This window comes from Phoenix dactylifera, chromosome 6 (genome assembly GCF_051530095.1).
Source record: "Phoenix dactylifera cultivar Ajwa chromosome 6, Ajwa_hap1_PhDact_Kaust_v1.1, whole genome shotgun sequence".
NCBI lineage: Eukaryota > Viridiplantae > Streptophyta > Magnoliopsida > Arecales > Arecaceae > Phoenix > Phoenix dactylifera.
This window is the reverse complement of record NC_143195.1, coordinates 37,364,101-37,383,118: the sequence shown is the minus strand read 5'-3', so window position 1 is coordinate 37,383,118 and position 19,018 is coordinate 37,364,101. Positions and strand designations below refer to the sequence as shown.

General features: G+C 37.4%; 1 protein-coding gene and 1 long non-coding RNA gene across 5 annotated transcripts; both read left to right on the top strand.

The window, feature by feature from the left end:
* Nucleotides 1-3,184: 3,184 nt before the first annotated feature.
* Nucleotides 3,185-18,859, top strand: LOC120103683 (pre-mRNA-processing factor 39-1). Of its 4 annotated transcripts, none has more exons than XM_039121382.3 (15): nt 3,185-3,381; nt 4,415-4,920; nt 5,103-5,209; nt 7,951-8,180; nt 8,798-8,965; nt 10,669-11,029; nt 11,544-11,687; nt 12,957-13,109; nt 13,192-13,308; nt 13,798-13,878; nt 13,984-14,133; nt 14,838-15,131; nt 15,714-15,824; nt 18,012-18,171; nt 18,398-18,859. In XM_039121382.3, exons 2-14 carry the CDS (start codon nt 4,461-4,463, stop codon nt 18,123-18,125), a joined length of 2,490 nt encoding a protein of 829 aa, XP_038977310.3. In that variant the 5' UTR covers nt 3,185-3,381; nt 4,415-4,460; the 3' UTR covers nt 18,126-18,171; nt 18,398-18,859. The 4 variants fall into 4 exon arrangements, with proteins under 4 accessions (XP_038977310.3, XP_038977308.3, XP_088580190.2 ...); XM_039121380.3 differs by having other exon boundaries at nt 3,189-3,381; nt 18,394-18,859; XM_088724064.2 differs by having other exon boundaries at nt 3,232-3,381; nt 4,397-4,920.
* Nucleotides 16,471-16,956, top strand: LOC148703272 (uncharacterized). The gene is made up of 3 exons (XR_015988314.2): nt 16,471-16,571; nt 16,673-16,790; nt 16,911-16,956. It is a non-coding gene; the product is annotated as an uncharacterized LOC148703272 (long non-coding RNA).
* Nucleotides 18,860-19,018: the final 159 nt, after the last annotated feature.

Below are 19,018 nucleotides of genomic sequence, written 5' to 3'. Positions count from 1 at the left end.
CTGCCGAGCTCATTCAGGCCGAGCTCCGAAGACCGAGCTCATGCAGACCGAGCCGAGCTCAGAAGGCCGAGCTCGTCATCCACATGCTGCAGCCACGACCTGTCGCAGTCTCATGCAGGCCGAGCTCGTCATCCACATGCTGCAGCCACGACCTACAGCAGTCTCATTCAGGCCGAGCTCATGCACGCTGCCAAGCTCAGAAGGCCGAGACCAAAAGACCGAGACCAGAAGGTCGAGCACAGAAGGCTGCCTAGCTCAGAAGGCCGAGCACAGAAGGCTGCCGAGCTCATGCAGGCTGCTGAGCTCAGAAGGCCGAGCTGACCTCAGAAGGCCGACCTTGTCGTCCACATGCTGCGGCCATGCCCTGCAGCAGCCTCACCGCACCATGCTTTACTTGCCGGCCACGCCACGACATATCAACCAGGGACCATACCCTGCTACGACTGTCAACGCCTCACCATTCCCAAGAATGGGCTGCATTGCGCGCCACAAGCAAGCTCTGGCTGAATACCATCTCCTCTCATGATGGGAACGGGCCATCCACGGCAACTCATTACTTCCACGCCCACGTCGAATCGTGACGGTAACCCATTAATTCGCCCAGTCACATCACAGGTAACCCTGACACTCCCCCTATAAAAGGAGAGCTTCTCCCTCTAAAAAGGGGCTTCTTCCTCCTAAGGGAGGGCTTCGGACTTCTACATACAGTTCCTCTCCTTCTCCAAAATTATGCCCCCTCTGACTTAAGCATCGGAGGGTCGGCGCCGGAAACCCCGGCCACCGGCATTTTGCAGGTCTCCCGGAGGACGCCGCTCGTCGACGGACCGCCGTCCGCCATTCTCGTGCCGGAGTTCCTCCTCCTTAGCCGACGGCCGCCCCCGGGTCAAATTTCCAACAACAAGCCATATAAGGCCCCATAGTTTGTGCCCAGTAGTGATATGATTTCCTTTTTAATACATTTTAGGAACATAAAAAAAAAAAAAAGGTTGTGATGATCCTTGCACTGAGCAAAAATGCAAAGCATGCAGTATAGGAAGACTATACAAGAGCTCTCCATTTTCTAGATAAGTGATATAATAGCAACACGAGCATGTGTAACTCTCTATAGTGCAAAAGATACATTGCAGATGATCCGAAATCCTCTATCTCAGTCAACAAAAGATGATAAATAATAGCAGTATTAACCCGATTGATCACTATAGAGGAATTATCGTCGGGCATACATTTGTGGGGTGAAGAAGCTTAATAAAATCAAAACTTTCCATCATGATCTTAACTCCGCAAGAAGAACCAAAGATGCTAGCCGAAACAAGTTGAAACCAATAAAGTTTGGATGCATGCTTTTCAATTTATCATACTTTCATTGAGATTTAGAGATTAGGGATATTCAAAAATTATGATTTATGGCATATGGCTTAAGGATATATATTTTTCTTTTTTAAAGGACGGCTAAAGATCTAGTTTGACCTATAGATCCAAACAATATTGATGGATCGGGTTTGGCCAATATTGATATCCAAACACAAAATATATGCAATAGATCCAAACTCATACATATTTAACATGGATAGATAACTAACATCTCATTAGCTAAGATCCATGTATATTTGCTTTTGTTTATAGCAAATTTTATCTAGTCAATGTTTCACATGACAAGATGAGTGTTTATTGTAGGACTAAAACTTTGGAGGGAAAAAAAAAAGAAAAATCACCATTTACACTAGAGGTTTTAAAGTTTGGTTCATTGAACTTCATCATTAAATTATATTAGTTTGTTAGCTATAACTACTAAAACTTCATATATTCAATTTATCAAGGGATTATATTTAGCAAAATTTTCTTGCTATATTTTTAAAAGTAGTTTATTGATTGCAAAATAATAAATAAAATTTGAAGAATATTTATTATGCATTTCTCACCGCAAGTTTTGAAAAACACCCAAATTCAACTGTAAATATAGAAGGATCAATATTATTTTTTTTCTTTGTAGGAAAGACATCATCTCAAATATAAAAATATGGGTTTCATTCAGAGACCGTCACGTAGAAAATGGTTTTATGCATGAAGTTTTGGATGGAAGATGAATAAAGAGACCACGAGTCGGATAATTTTGAACCATATATTTATTTAACAATGATACGACAAATTGAAAGTCAGTGTTCCAATTAATATTTCATGTTGTTAACATTTGTAGGGCAAATAACAAGCACAAGAAAATATTGGATGTGATGTTAATCAAAACCTTCTAACAAATGCATCGCATAAATGTGAATCAAAACTACTTTTTTCGTATGAAGAGAGATGCTATCTAAGTTATATTTGGCCAACGAATTAGCCGGAGCCTTTCATTTCATTTTTCTTCTAAACATTTTTCATACTCCAAACGTGAGATTTGTTGGTTTGTGTTTTTTGGTAATAACACAGTGCAAGGCACGTGGGGCCGTGAGGCTTACTTCTACTTATTCTATTTTTTTTTCTTGTTTTTTTTTTATTGAAAACGGCAATTTATATAACCCTAACGTGAGAACATCCTGCCAAATCAGAAGAAAACAAAAAATACAAATGGGACGGAAGTTCTACTGTGGATGTCTAGTAGAACTCCTTGGAATGCTATGCAACATAGGAGGCGACCCAGTCTATTGCCCTATTCGCCTTTCGAAAAAACGTGTATTGCCTAAAACTCATCAATCTCCATAGCCAACCTGTGGGTCTCACCAATAAGTGGGTGACCATCTCCATATCTGTCCGCACCCCGGATCCAATCTACAACTATAGAGAAATCCTCCTCAAGGTGCACCCCCCGGCCTCAAGCACCCGCCTCATATAGGATATGCCCGCCCAGGCTGCCTACAGCTATGCTCCAGCAACAGTGAGTCCTAGCATGCCCCGGCCACTTGTTGCAACCAAACTCCCAAGATGATCTCTGTTAACAAATCCAACCCCTCTTGACCTCCCATCCATTGTCACACCACCATCGAAATTCACTTTTAAATAACCAAGGAGCGAGGGCATCCAAGAAAAAACCGCAAATCTGGGTGCTGAAACAGCACTACGGATACCTAGATGTCCCTGGTCATCCCAAATGAAAACAAGGCCCGCAAGTGGGGCTTACTTTCGATTTCAATCAGGGCCGCACATCAAATACAAACTTCTCTTCGAATCAGGCACATGCACCGCACGTGTCGATTGCTGGTCCCTAATGCCCTAACCGGCTAGCCCTACTTCCCTCCCACGGACACCACAACACCCCTCTCCGGTCTCCTCTCTGTCTCTCTCGATTCCCTCCTTCAGCACCGCTGTTCTGCGCCTGCTTGCCGCTCTCTCGGCCGGCGCCACCGGAACCCCCTCTCCCCACCGCGCCGGTGCCCGCGTCTTCCCCTTGTATGCCCTCTCTCTCTCTCCCCCTCCCCCTCCCCGCTCAGGGTTCTGTAGTGTAGAAATCTTGTTGTTTGGAAGTTTTGACAGAAAATTTGACTCTATGTTTTCTGCTTATCTAGGGTTAGGGTTTATGTTAACTATTCTCTATCTGTTTTAAATAAATTACTTGGATACATTTGTGATTAAGGTTAGTACGGTAAGGTTTATGATGATAGATCCGGGTTTTTTCGCTCCGGGGATTCAAGGGCTGTTTCATTGTTTCTCTGTTTCGTGGGTCGGATCTTCAGTTTTATTTTTCTGGTTTTTATCTTTCTTGTTTCGATTTTTTGTTGGTTTCGAGCCTGTTGCTGTTCTTGGCTGAATTCGTCCCAAGATCAAGCAACCTACATGTTTTGTACCGGTGATAATGCTACTTTTAATGGATTCGAAAATAATTCTCATAAAAGCTTGATATTCATATGTTATTGAAAGCCAATCCAGTCCGAGCAATAATGTCCTTTAGAATTCTTGTTGGAGATCATTGAAAGACAAAGTTACAGATTTGTCAAGAAAAGAGATAAAGGAGTTCAACTAACAAAAGAAAAACCCTTTCCTTATGTACGATTGTGTGGTTATCTGGAATCACAGTGCTCTAGTTTCAATGTCTCATAATATTTCGAAACCCTAATTGTGGTAAAATTTTCAAATTAAGACGCTTAGTTTACTATTCCTGATTGGAGCATTGAAATCCTTATATTGACGGCAAAAAAACACCCTTTTTTCTAGCTTTCTAAATCTTTTTAATGCCGAAATCACTGAATAGTGCTGTCATTTTTCTTACCTCCACTGCAAATTAATACCTAGGTCCATGGCCCCCTTTGATCATTATATATTTCACCTTTAAATTGGTATGAATAGTGTTTTGGGCTAATTTGGTTACTCAAGCTGTCCTTCTTGCTTGGAATTTGCATACTTGTGAACCAATTAATCAACTTTGTTTTTTTCCATAGTCATTTCCCTCTTTATCATGACATATTAGACTGTTTATGTGTTGCAGCATTTACCTGTGAATCTCTTTGGTTGGTTTGGCTGCTGAAAGTAGGATGGAAGATAGTCAGTCAGTGGTCTCTCAAGCATCCAATGCTGCAGACTATGTATCTACAGGTCATGTTCCTGCTGAGTACCCCATGACAGATTCAGCTGCTCTTTCAGGTGGTGAAAACCTTGTTTCTTCTGCACCTACTGCAGCTACAGATTGTGCTTTGTCAGATGGTACTAATCCTGACGACAGGAATATGTACAGTCAGGATCCCAATTCTGTTGCACAGAGTGCTACATATGGCATCACATATGAATCTAAGCCTGATGGTGGGGCTGCTGTAGCTAGTGAAAATGCCATTGGCCATGAAACAGTTGCAAGTATCTCTACTCATACAACTGGTTATGATTCCATGAATGGAGGTGCTGGTGAAATGGCCAGTTATCAACCTACAGGAGTTATTGAGAATGGAGATTTATCAAATGCTGTGGGTGGTACTGTTGTTCAACAACCATATGAAGATGGTATCAAAATTTTCTATTCCATTTTGACATGTGAAGTTCTTTTAGATATTGGTTGTTCTGAATCATTTTTGCTGCTTTTGTTCTTATTTGTTTAAAAGATCATCTGGGTTTTTGTATTTGTTTATTTGCACAGTTCTCACTGACATTAGTGACCTTTTTATTTAAATCTTCCTTTTCTATAGTGGTGTATACTGCTGAGGAGGAAAGATTATGGAATATGGTGAGAGATAATTGTTTAGACTTCAATTCTTGGACAGCCCTCATCGATGAAACAGAGAAGGTTGCAGAGGTATCACTGGACTTTGTTTATTTTTTGGAATATGCTGTTAAATCAGTGGTTTTCAGTTATCTGAACTCAGTTTCCAGTGTTATAGTCACAAACAATGTTTTAGCATGTTGGACATATGAAGTTTGATTTATCATCAGTTATTTAGCTACTGTAGAGGTGAAGTTGGTTCTTATTTCATGTCATGTGTAGGGTGAAGTAAATCTTCAGGCAGAAACAGCTCTATCATATCCCACTGAACTAACTACTTGATTTTTCACCCACTTCTTGTTCCTATATTTTTGATGTTTTGTTAAGAATTCTTGTTAGACTCTAGCTATTAGGGTAAACTAGCTGTGCTCTTTTAACGAGTTACATTTCCCTAACTGGTTGTTTACATAATGTAGCAATTATCACTCCATGAAGAACTTAGAATGCTATAGTCAAGCATAATATGTCATTAGTACTATTTATATTATCTGTTAATGATATTTGCATAGGCAATCCATATATTGAGCTTGACTAAGTGAATGGATTTTGATGGATGCTACATGGGTAGCTTGAAAAGCAATGCAACTGGACCAACTTTATAAAGTTCTATTCTCATCAGGCATATTTTGAGGGTAAAAACAACATATAAGAATAAAATTCTGTTTCTCATATGAGGCATATAACCCAGAATAGATAAAGAAAAAGCCAGAATAAGAAGCATGGTTTGTCTGATTATTCAGGGATCTAATACATCACCATCATTTTTACTGCCCCGATTACAGCTACCATCTTCACAAGTTAATCCCACATATGAACATGCAGTACTTTCTACAACAACCAAACAGCCAGAAATCAGGCCAAGGAAGAAAACAAGTTGCCAAATTTTTTAAAAGCCACATTCTATCAGATACCTAACTCACCACATTGGCAAATTCCTTTTTTTGCCTATATGTATATATTTTAAGGAATGTTTAGTTTAGCCTTATATGCTGTTCAAAACCATTCATGTTTTGTGCTTTGATGACTATTTTGCCTGCAATATTATTGAAATTTTTCATATTTAATCGGAAAGAGAGGTATTAAGCTTTATGCAATATTAATGTTCCATATCATTTTTGGGCTCGTTTGGTTCGCGGAAAAAGAAGGGGGGAAAGTATGGTCAACAGGAAAGTAATGAGATGCCTCTTGTTTGGTTGGAGTTTTCAAAGGAGAGAGATAGAAAAGTTGTATTTCCATGGGAATATGATTCCCACATTTCATGGTAAAGTCTTTTCCATGAGGGGGGAATCACTTCATTTTTATTTTTTTCCCAAAAAAGCCCTTCAGCATTAAAGAGGCATTAAAGACCTAATTTTTATTAAGGGTATAATAGGAATTACACATAACTTTTTCAAGAAAGTGGATGGTCAACCAAACATAAGCACTCTGGAAATCTGTCACTTTCCCATGTTTAACCAAACATGTCAAAAGTACATTCTCAAGCATTCTCTTCTTAGGAATCTTCTTCCCAGAAATCATATTTATAGGAGGAAAAATGCTTTCCGCGAACCAAACGAGCCCTTTAAGTAAAGAACATCCTTTGAACTTGTTGACATTGATCTAGAAATATAGTTTTATGTTAAAGTGTATGATGGAATGAGCAAAAATCACGTTGATAATTAACGAGCAAAGTTATTGCACTTCTGGTAACTTTTTCCCATAATACCTCTTCCTATTTAGTGTTATAAGTGCAATAAGGATAATCCTTCACCTACTACTTGTTATGGAACTGAGCTGTTGTTCATACACCTGTGGTGACAACCAATGGGAAAAAGGACATAATAGTGCTGATTGTATGTGTACCATATAGCTAATATTGATTACTAACACATCCAACACATAGTAGTTATAAACCCTCCTTGTCCTAATGTCAAGCAAAAAGAGAAAGGTAATGGTAGACCACGATATGAAATACCAACTAGGAAGGAGTAATACAGAATGTCCACCTAATAACATGCCAATCGAACAAGTTGCAACATTTATTAAGTGCGAGGTTCCGAACCCAATATCTTGCCATTATATGATGAATGAAGCTAAGATAAATCAAGGTTTTACCTACTGTTTTGGTAACTAGCTGGTACACCCTGTACTGAGTGTTGGTATGATACATGCCTTGGGTCCGACACTTGGTATGGAGGGTGTACTAGATAATGGTTCCCTACCAGCTGATATGGCTTGGTATAGAAAACCTTGTGATAAATCTCCAGAAAACCTGTGAGGTTATGTTATCTGTGCTTCCCATAAATCAACATTATTCAGTATATTTGATTGCACAAAAAATGCTTATGGTGTTAATTTGAACATTATTGTGCAATCTATGAAAGATCTTACAACACTTTTTTTTTAAAAAAAATCTGGCTTGTCTTTGTGCAGCTAATGACAGCCACGACTTGTCTATTATTTAGCTAGGCCTGAATATCATAGCTCTTGTAATGTGTCCTCATGCCTTGAGATGGTGTCTTCCTAGCTGGGTTAGAGGATTTGGATCTAGTTGGTCCACATGCAACTGATAGTCATATGCCAAAAATAACAAAAATATATGAAAAGAAGACTATTTTTTGGTTTCAGATGCATTCAAAATAGACTGTGAACAAATGTATTGTTGTTTACTACTTTCTAACTTTTTATTGTATTTATTTGGCACTTGCAGTACTTAAATTGTATTGAGGTTACTCATTTTATGCCTGCAAAATTTGAATTGAACTGACATATATTTTCTTACTTATATTTTGTAGAATGACATTATAAAAATTCGGAAAGTTTATGATGCATTCTTGGCCGAATTTCCTTTGTGTTATGGATACTGGAAAAAATATGCTGATCATGAGGGACGTCTGGACAGTGTCGACAAAGTTGTGGAGGTGTATGAACGGGCTGTCCTGGCAGTGACATATTCTGTGGAAATTTGGTTGCATTACTGTACGTTTGCAATATCAACATATGAAGATTTGGATACTATTCGAAGGTAATAGTCAAACAATCTTCCCCTCTAGTGTATTATATACATTTTTTTTTCTTGGTGGGACTTTTCATTGTGATTGGATACTAGTCATGGGTTTTTTGTGTTCTTACAAACTTATGGCATGAAATAGTGATAGCCACATGCATGGAGGAAAGGTTTGCTGCGGATGCACTTTAGAAACTCTTTTCTAATGTGCCAACCGTTGACTTAAGTCTTCTTGGTCTAACTCTTTTCATTTTAGTAGTCAGTACTTGCATCGCTATGCCTTCTTGTCCCTCCTCCCTGTATTTTATTCCGAAGGTCACTATAGTGGCAATGTAGTTCAAGAATTACTGCTTCTTTAAATTTGACACTCTTGAGGCTATCATTTGGTGCACTACTATTCAAGTGGTGCTCGGAAGATCATGCTCAGTTTTGGGCTAAGATGGCCCTTATGATCCCCTCCATTTATGGGCATGATATGAATATTTCAGGAAGGTAAATACAGTGTATTTGTGCCAACTTCGGAAGTGCCATCTGCTTTTGAAAAAAATCCATGCTATTAAAAATCTAAATCTCCTATTCATGCATGGACATGAATGCTTACTATAACTTCTTTGCATGTTTTTTTTGTTTTTCAGGCTGTTTGAACGTGGATTGGCATATGTTGGAACAGATTATGGGTCGCACATTTTGTGGGACGAGTACATCAGATATGAAGAGTCTCATCAAGCATGGAGTCATCTGGCCATGATTTATACAAGAATACTTGAGCATCCTATACAACAACTGGATCGTTATTATTATTGGTCATTACTCTTTTCATTGAACTGTTTTCATTTTCTACTTTGATATGCAAATTAAATAATGTGGCAATCTTGGTTGAGCTTAAGCTTTTTCTATAAGATTCGCTTATACATTGTTGTCTACACCTGTATTATTGATACTAAAATGGCTGCTGCTATGTTATTGCAGAAACCTTTCTTTATGTTTGTGTAAGATATTTGCTTTGTCCCAAATGACTTATTATGTTTGAAAAGGTTGAATGTTCCATTTTTATGTTCTTGTGAACGGTGTCACTTCTATAAACCTTGATAGTCATGCAATATTCAATATGCACTTTCATGTTGTGCTGCAATGAATTTAATAATACTGTCATAAATATAATAATATGGTATCAAGTTTTTGGTAAAATATGTGAATATTGATGATTGAACATAAAAGAAAGATGGAAAGAGTAGCAGTTAATTACAAGGAGGTCCATTCATAACTTTGTAAGAATGCATGTATCAGAAAGTTAAACCTCAAATGATCAAACTTATGAAGACATATTATTGAGTGGTGCAGTTTGTACTTTGGGGATGAATTTGGCCTCTATATGAGGTAAGATTACACTCGTGAGTGACATTAGGTGATGGATTTTAATGACTTAATCATTTGATGAGCACGCCTATTCTTGTTCCCATCTGTTAAACCGCATCCATGTTCCTATGTCTGACATGGTTGGGTTATGATGTACCAAAGGTTTGCCTGTAGGTATAAGTGATAGATGTTGATCAAACACTGATGTAATAGTTTTGAGAATAAATGTATAACTAACAAATTTCTGAGTGGAAAAAACACATGCTCTTTTAAAGGACCAGCAAATTTCTCAATGAATCAACTCCCAGGATGTTGCCAGTGATCTGTCATGATGTTGATGAGTTTGGGCAAATGGTTCTTTTGTTTAATGATGTTATTATCCTCTCATCGATTGTGCTAATGCCCTATTATCTGGTTGATGTGGCTCTATATCCTTAATGTGCTCTACTTATCTACAATGAGATGCATATTTACTTTGCTTCAAAAGTAAACACAATCATTGCTATGTTGATGCCATGGTTGCATACTGAAACATCCTCAAACTGCTGAGATGTGATACTTGAGGAAACATCTTGATGTGAATTTTGGAGTCAGTAGGAGAAAAAAGGAGGGAAGCATGAAATTCCTCATCCAAGAAAAGGTATAAAGGTATCTGACTAGCGAAATACCCCTCCTATATGTCTGGAAAATATAAAAATAATAGTAAAAAATAAGTAAGATGGTTAACAGTAAAAAGTTATTTGACAGAGTTAGATTTAACCTTATTTGCACCAAATGGATTTTTAAATTTGACAACAAATTGTTTAAGAAAGTAGGCTTAGCCTTTTAAACTTAGAGCAGACTTGGACACATTTCAAACTTAAACATACCTTTGCTTTGACTAGTAAGATATGAATAAAAATCTCAACCTCAAAGTTAGTTTTGGGTTGTACTAGGTCAAGAAAGAATTGAACATGACCTAACCATCTTAAAGGCCTACATTGGATTTAAATATACTATATTTTAGATTAACCATCTTGACCCATCCTCATGTGTGCAATTTTTAGTAGGTTTGACCACTATATGAACCATTTCTTGAAATCATTTTTTTGAAAATGTGGTAGTTGTTTGGAACCTTCTAATCTGCAGTCTGTTGCTATTGGCATTTCAGTTTTAAGGAGTTGGCTGCTAGTCGACATTTATCTGAAATACGGACTCCTGAAGAAGCTGCTATGGCAGCTGCCACTGCTGAGACTGGTGGCCAGAGTCTTGAGGGTGAGGTTCGTCCTGATGGTGTAGAGCAATCTCCAAAGCCTGTAAGTGCAGGTTTAACTGAGGCAGAGGAGTTGGAGAAGTATATTGCAATTAGGGAAGAGATGTATAAGAAAGCTAAAGAGTTCGAAACTAAGATCATTGGTTTTGAAACAGCTATTAGAAGGCCATACTTCCATGTCAGGCCTCTTGATGATCCAGAGCTTGAAAACTGGCACACCTATCTGGATTTTATCGAGAGAGGAGATGACTTTAACAAGGTACAAAACTGTTTCTGTTTTGAGTTTTGATTTGTAATTTTCAAACTTGTTAATTTTTGTATACTTCTGCTTCGAATGGTTATGAACTTACAGTTCAGTCATATTGGCTGCATTGTATGCTTTAATGGCTAGTATGTTCGATGAAGCTTTTAAAATGGGATAGTGAACTGAGGATAAAGCGTGGGCTTGTTGTTTGGTTTCTATGAGGCTAAGTACTTCAAACCCTCATTTGTCAGTCGACGTTCTGGGTTCATGATACATGTTGCACAATATTTGTTTTTTTAAAATTCGAATCTCATATATGCAGGTGTTTGCTTATTGCTTACCCACTTAACCATCTATCTATCAGGCAAGGATGGTCCCTTCTTTCATATTGAGGGGCCTCCCTTATCAGCTAATGGAGTACTCCTTGTTCACTTCTCTTTGTTGCAATAACATTTTCCTCTTAAGTTGAATTGATTTTTTTCCTTTTATTTCCTTCTTTTTCTTTGATACCGTCTGTATGCTATTTCAGGTTGTTAAGTTGTATGAAAGGTGTCTAATTGCTTGTGCCAATTATCCGGAGTTCTGGATCCGTTATGTGTTATGCATGGAAGCGAGTGGAAGCATGGAGCTTGCAAATAATGCTCTTGCTCGGGCTACTCAAGTCTTTGTGAAAGTATGATTCAGTTTTTCGTGGTTCTGTTCTTCTTCCATGTTTGTTTTTTGAATTAACCACAGTATGTACATATCTGTGGTGAATGATATATGTTAAGTATGACTTTCCGCCCATGATTTATTAATTCGCTTTGCTTGTAACAATATGTGATTGCAATAACAAAAAGTTAGTTCTTCTCAGATAAACTTTTGCTGAATTTTGCAATTTAAAACATCCATGTCCTTTGTGACAGACTCCTCAAAATACCCCGGTTATTTTCTAAATTTTGTTATGGGCTACCTATCTGACACTACTGATTTCTGCTTTATATGATGCTGTGTTTTAAACATGAACATGCTATGATGGCAAAATTATGTTAATAAGTATGTAGATTAGCATGAATCTGTCTTTTGTAATGTTTCCGGAATCTTTGATTATACTATTTTCATACATATTCTTGCCATTGCATGAAGATATAATCAATAATAGGTTTGCTATACTATTTTCAGCGATGGTCAACATTGAGTTCTACGGGATGTATTTTCTATGATCAAGAATATTGGCATTTTTGTTTAGTTAATATAAGTATTGGTGAATTTTGGTATCAAGTTTAGCATTTAAACTTCTCCTATGCTCATTAATCAACTGTATATGTTCTATAAGCTAATTACACCATATTCATTTATTACTTGTGTAAAATGATGTGAGGCTTATTCCTTATCATTGGTGTAAGCCCACATTTGAAAATATTTTTGTCACCTATTACTACTCCTAACTCTTGACATTGCTCCAGGACACGTCTCAATGATATCAATATACCGTTTATGCACATCTTTCCTTCTTAAAGCCTACCAGGATTCATTTCATATTGGGTTTCTCTTTAACATTTGATTGTCAACCCACATTAACCCTGCACCTTTTTCATGGCTTGAGACCCACTTTTGCGCTGTTCAAATACGTAATTCATCTGAAGTTGCTGACATTTAGAACCACTTACATGTCTACTAGGCATAATACCATCTTTGTACAATACTGTAAATTATGATTATCTAGCATAATCCTAAATTTCAATTGCAGTATCGAATATTACTTCCTAGAAAGTGTGGTAAGATTTTTAAAGTTAATATCCATAATATCTTAAATTGGCAAGTTCAGATAAAAAAATATGACAATGAGGATGGTAGTTTACCTTTTTTTTTTTAAAAAAAAAAATTAACTGGCAAATACTAATATTTGTCATTTTGTTTTCCTTCCATAATGCTTACCAGTCATCAAATTTATTTTTAACAGAAGCAACCAGAGATTCACCTTTTTGCTGCTAGATTTATGGAACTAAGTGGAGATGTTATGGGAGCTCGTACAGAGTTTCAGCTTCTGTATTCTGAAATTTCACCTGGTCTGTTGGAAGCCGTTGTTAAACATGCAAACATGGAAAATCGACTGGTACTTATCACAATGGCCTTCAAAACGTATACTGATTATACATGGACCAAGATATTTGGCTAAGTTTCTCATGATTCTGCAGGGAGACAAGGATGCTGCATTCTCTATATATGAGAAGGCTATCGCTGCCGAACGGGAAAAAGAGCAGTCTCAAATATTGCCAATGTTGCTTGCACAGCATTCGCGATTTGCATATCTGGTAAGATTCTCGCTGTCAAAATCTGTGTTGTTTAGACATTAGGACATTCATAATACTAATGTAAAGTTTAGAGCTAAACCTTGGTTATTCTTTTCAAACCTATAGGAAAATGGGTATCTTTATGCACGCTAGAAAAAACTAAATTTGTATAGCTTTGCCTCAATGTTCGCTTACAGTGGTTTTTAAAATATTATCCAAGTTAAGACATCTGCCTAAAATATTCTATATCTTTCAAAAAATATTGCTGGCTGAATGTGCTTGCAAATTTTAGCCAATCTTTTTGTCAGTGTATGACTGCAGCACTTGAATGTAATCCGTTAGTCATTTAATAGTTAACCATTAAATGATGCAAAGGTTAATAAATAACTTGGAATTGACCATTTTGATATTATCCATTTTCATGATATACCCGATAAATCTATTCTGCTCTATGAGTTCATGAAGTCTCCATACATGGCTCCATGCTGTTATTTTTGAATTTTCTTGTAGGTTGTTGGTAATGCAGAAAAGGCTTGGGAAATTTTAGCTGGATCTCTTGAGCATATTCAACCATCCAAACCTCTTCTCGAGGTTTGTCTCCCTCAACTTTCTGCTATGCATCTTATCCAGCTGACAAATTTCTTAATATATATTTTCATAGTTACGATGTTGAGGATTTTCATCTGACTTGTGCAGGTTATCATCCATCTGGAGTCGATCCAGCCATCTCCAAAGCATGTTGATTATTTGGATTCATTGGTGGAGAAGTTCATTATGCCCAATCCTGAAAATCCCTACATGGCTAGCACCACTGACAGAGAAGAGATATCTAGCATATTTTTGGAGGTAGTTACTTGAAACAGTTAAGTTTTGCCTATTATCATGATAGACAGTAATCAATAGCTTCAAAATGGTAAAGAGTTAAATTTCTGATGGCTGATTTAGTGTTCTTGGCAGATTATGGAAGTTCCCATGTATTTGTTGCTTCCACAGGTTAGAGTATATGTTACAGTTGAGTTATAATTGTCTATAGTCCACATGTACTGACTAAAAAAAAGATTCATAGCTGCAACCTTTTCCCTTGGCGAGGGTTGTCTTGGGCTCCGATGCCCTGTCCGTCATATAAATGGTGATACAGGCCTCTAGGCAACCACCGTAACTACTACATTGATTAGAAGTGGGTTTATCACCATAATGATTAAGTTACATGTTGTAGTTTGATTGTTGGCATACTGTCCCTTGGGGTCTTGATGAATGTAAACAGTACTCAGAATAGATGTCAAAAGATATTATTGATCTTTAGTAAGAACTCTGAGAATGACCTATAAATTACTATTTTTCTTGGTTTCATCTTCCCATGTTCTATGCTGTGAGTTGATTCAACATTCCTTTTTCCTGCTACTACCATTTCTCTTTTGCAGTTATCGAGATGGATTCTGTTTTGACTGCTAGGAAGAATCTTTTCTGGGAGATTTATACTTGTTGGTTATATCTATTTAATTTTGTCCTGCATATTACATTGGATTAATTATTTGTATTTTTTGTTTTAGTTTTTGGATCTCTTTGGAGATGCGCAGTCGATTAAAAGGGCTGAAAATAGGCATGCTATGCTGTTTCTACGTCAGAAGAGCATGTTGACATCAAAAAAACGAAATGCTGAAGATTTCCTTACCTCAGACAAGGCTAAAATAGCAAAGACTTATCCAGAACCAGGTCAATCAGTTATGGGAACATACCCAAATGCACAGATTCAGTGGCCTGCTGGTTATGGACAAAAAGCTCCAGCATGGCCACAGACTTCTCAGTCACAAGGGCAGCAGTGGAATCCTGGATATGCACCACAGGTAGATTATAATTAATCCCTGTAAAATCTCTTAAGAATTTTGGTGAACTAATTTTATCATGTAATACCTCTTTGGCTAGTGGAGATGGATGCTGCTATGGTGGACAATAAAGTCCTTATCACTTATTATCTTTTAATTCTTGCCCTCATTTGGACCTCCGCATACTTTGAGCATTTGTGGATTCATTTCATGCATATATCACACCTTTTATTGAATAGCAATTTTATATTTTTAATGATTTCTGAAGTAGCCCTTTATTTTATTCTTGTTCAATGAAGATCTGTAAAGCAGATCCTGAATAGTTGGGACAAGGCTTGTTGTTTACGGTTATATATATCTCTGAGTATGATAATGGCACCAGAAGCCATAGTCTTGGGATTGAAGTCAAATTGATAGTGTTTGGCCATATTGTTATTCTTTATGTTTTTAATTAACTTTAATCATATTTTATTGTTAATATAGCTAATTTATGTTAATGGTACATAATTTCTATTTGGCCTTTGCTAAGTGCATTAACATGCATATTGTCTTGGATATGCTGTTTTATAATCTGCATTTTCTTGCTCTTTTTGTCTTTGTTAGCCTGGGTATGCTGCTTATGGAGGTTATGCTAATTATGGCCAACCACAAATGCCCACATCAGCTCCTCAGAATGCTTCTTATGGTGCATATCCTTCCCCATATGCAGTCCAGGTACGGAGGCTTTTCAATTTTTTTATGAAAAATGTGTTTGGGAACATCTTACATCCATCTAAATTTGATTTTGTTAGCTCTATCTTTGGTTGCTGTTGTAACTCAGTCATGTTTACAACCTATGGAGCAATCTAATCGTTACAGATACCTAAAGATTCTTCACATTAATATTGGTTCTGTGATTTATATTCTTGAGTATATCTTTTCCTGTAACAGAATGTTGACCTTTGGTGCACATATTACTTTGGTCTCAGATTGGGTCTTTTCTCATGTTTCATTCATCTATACAGAGTTCGCAGATGCTGTTATTCTTTTGTGGTTGGCAGCTGGCTCATGTTATAAATAAAATTTAAAAACACCTGGCAGATAGTAATTTTGTTGATATATTTGCTTACTCCCAGCCACATGCTCACTAAGGACTTATTGTTGGTTTAATTTCTAGTATGAAGCCAGAATATGCTTAAGAATAGCGGATTTCAAAAACATGATATATTTGTTCTGTTTAGAGTCTTTAGACTGATTTTATCTCCTCTCTTTTTTTCCTGTAATATAGTGCCTAGGAGTATAGTAAGGATTAATTTTCTGCATTTATCAGAATTGTTGCCTTTTCTTCCATTTTTCCTAGCAAGGTATCTTAAACCTTGATAGTGTATATTGTTAGGGACATTGTAATTGGAGAAAGAACATCTTCAATCTAGTCACTTGTTAACGCTGCCATTAAGTCTTTAATCATGGCCTCTCATCAATGTAAGTGTTCCTGCAGATATTGTGCTACTTAAGATGACTAATGGTTTCCATCTATAATAACTCTGTTAATTCAGGGTCTTGAAATTGTATATCTTTTATAGAGTTGTCACTCCAACCAGCAAACCTGACACCCAACCCAGATGTGACCTGACCATGACCCGGACAAGATAATGAATGGGTTGGGTATGGTTGCAAAGTTTGATCCACTAGAACTTTCAGGTTGGGCTCTTTTGCCCCCAAGTTCAACTCTAACACGTATAATTACCCAGTTTACTATGTACACACAAATATAATGTTATTTATAACCATTTTATAACGTTTGAATTTCTAAACTCCTAGCATATAGGACTTCGCTCTGGATTGAAGCAGCATAATGAATAAAAGGTAATGATATGTTAGAACATGTTTGGGTGTTTATACTTGACTTTCATTGTTATATAATTAATCATTAAATGCTTGTTCATGATTTTTAATTTTGTAGAGTGTATTGGATGTTTCATTGATAAACTTCTCAAATCATGGGTTTTTTAGCTTGATTAACTCTTCAAGATATAATTTTTGATACCCGATTGGTACCCAAACCTGATCTCCGTCCTACCTGAATCTGATGCAATTTTTATTACCCAAACCTGAACATGATCTGATTCTTTAGTGGATCGGGTGTGAAACAGAAGTTAGATTTAGGTGCCCGACCCAACCCGATCTGAACCAATAGCACCCATAATCTGTGATTTGAGTTTTGAACCAGAACAAAAAAAAAAAGAAAAAGAAATTGTAGTGTTTCTTATCCATCTTTCTTCTTACATGTGGTTTTTTAGCAGTAATTTTGTGTAGAATCTGTTTTGCTGCTATCTAGCATATTACTTGAAATCTGAGCATATTACTTGGGGTATTCTTATATGTTGCTGGTGGTCTTTTAGCCAACTCCATGAATTTGAGGATCAAGTAGGCGATTTTAATGTTCTCAGTGAATGATTTCTGAAATTGTTAGAATTTTGCTTGCATTTACTAAAAAGATTCTTGCTTACAAATGCCTTTTTTCTAGCTTAATCAGTCTGTTTGTACTGTTATCCTGTTTTAGGCTGCCATATTTTGGCTGATAGCTGGTTCTGTTGCTTCCCTTTCTGATTGGTTTGACCATTTTCCAGAGTTCCTGAAAATAGTTAGCGTAGCCTGAAATATTAGGTTGACAAGTTCAGTTTTGTGCTTCCTGCTTTGGAATTCCCTGATTGGCACTGTTTTAGGATCATACCACTTCTTAGAATAGCTTAAAGTCCACTCAGATCATTTTTTGCCTCGCTTTTCACCTTGCTTGTAATTTTGCAGTTTCTATTACTGGATAATATCTCATTTTAATGGTTGTTGAGATCACACAGCTTACCTACTAATATGAATAGCTGGTCTGACAAAGTCTCGATATGACTTTATGGTTTATGGTAGGCTTATCCACAACAAACATATGCCCAAGCTGCACCAGCAGCACCAGCAGCGGCAGCAACTGCATTTCCTCAGCAACAAGCTCCCACCCAACCATATTATGGCAGTTACTACTGATTTGGTACATGTTTTCAAGAACAACTAATGCTGTTTTGTATAATAGGTGAGGCCTTTGCTCCTACCTTTTTCCTCTGTCGTAATGGTCATATCTTTCTTTTGATAACAATTCAGATTCATTTATTATTAAAGAAAAACAACAGTTATCAGGTAACGTTTTAACTGTGTTTATGCTCCAAGACAAAGGAGCATAGTGTGTGTGTGTTGGGGTTTGGGGGGCGGTTCTCTTTCCCGAGACTTGGAACATATTTAACCAATTTGGTGGCAGGTAGCCTCGTGAAACCTGAACTGATCTGACTGTGTATCCCCGCTGCTCTTTGGTGATCACATTGAATGCTGCACGCCTTCAAAGCCTGCTTTGATCCAGCTCTGGTTGTGGACGTGATGCAGAAGGTGACAAGTTGTCGTTGTTGAGGTTGTCGGTACCCACTGCATGAAGAGACCAACAATGTGTCATCTGGATTTCTACCGTTACGGTTTGATTTTCACGTTGATCTTCTGAGATGGATGGCCATTTGCAGAGATAAAGGGTTCCTGTTTGAATACACACAACCCGTTAATTGGGGGAACCAACTGTAGCCGTGTCATATGAGCGCACCAGCCAATATGTGCCCTTGTTTTTTAACTGTTTAGGCAGTCATGTAAACATGATTATCATAATATGGTTCTCAGGAAAACGCAATTTTGTGCAGGATTTTGATATATAAATATTTAGCAATAGCCACTTCACTGTACTCCCTCTCCTATGCTCATGCTTACACACTAGTACTGGACGATGGTGACGGTTTTCTTCAGCATTTGCGGCAAAGGGGTGGTAAGTGCTCTCTCGCTAACAGATGCGAATCTCTAACTGCTCTAGAACTGTTGGAAGCATCATGCAGAATAGTCTTTTT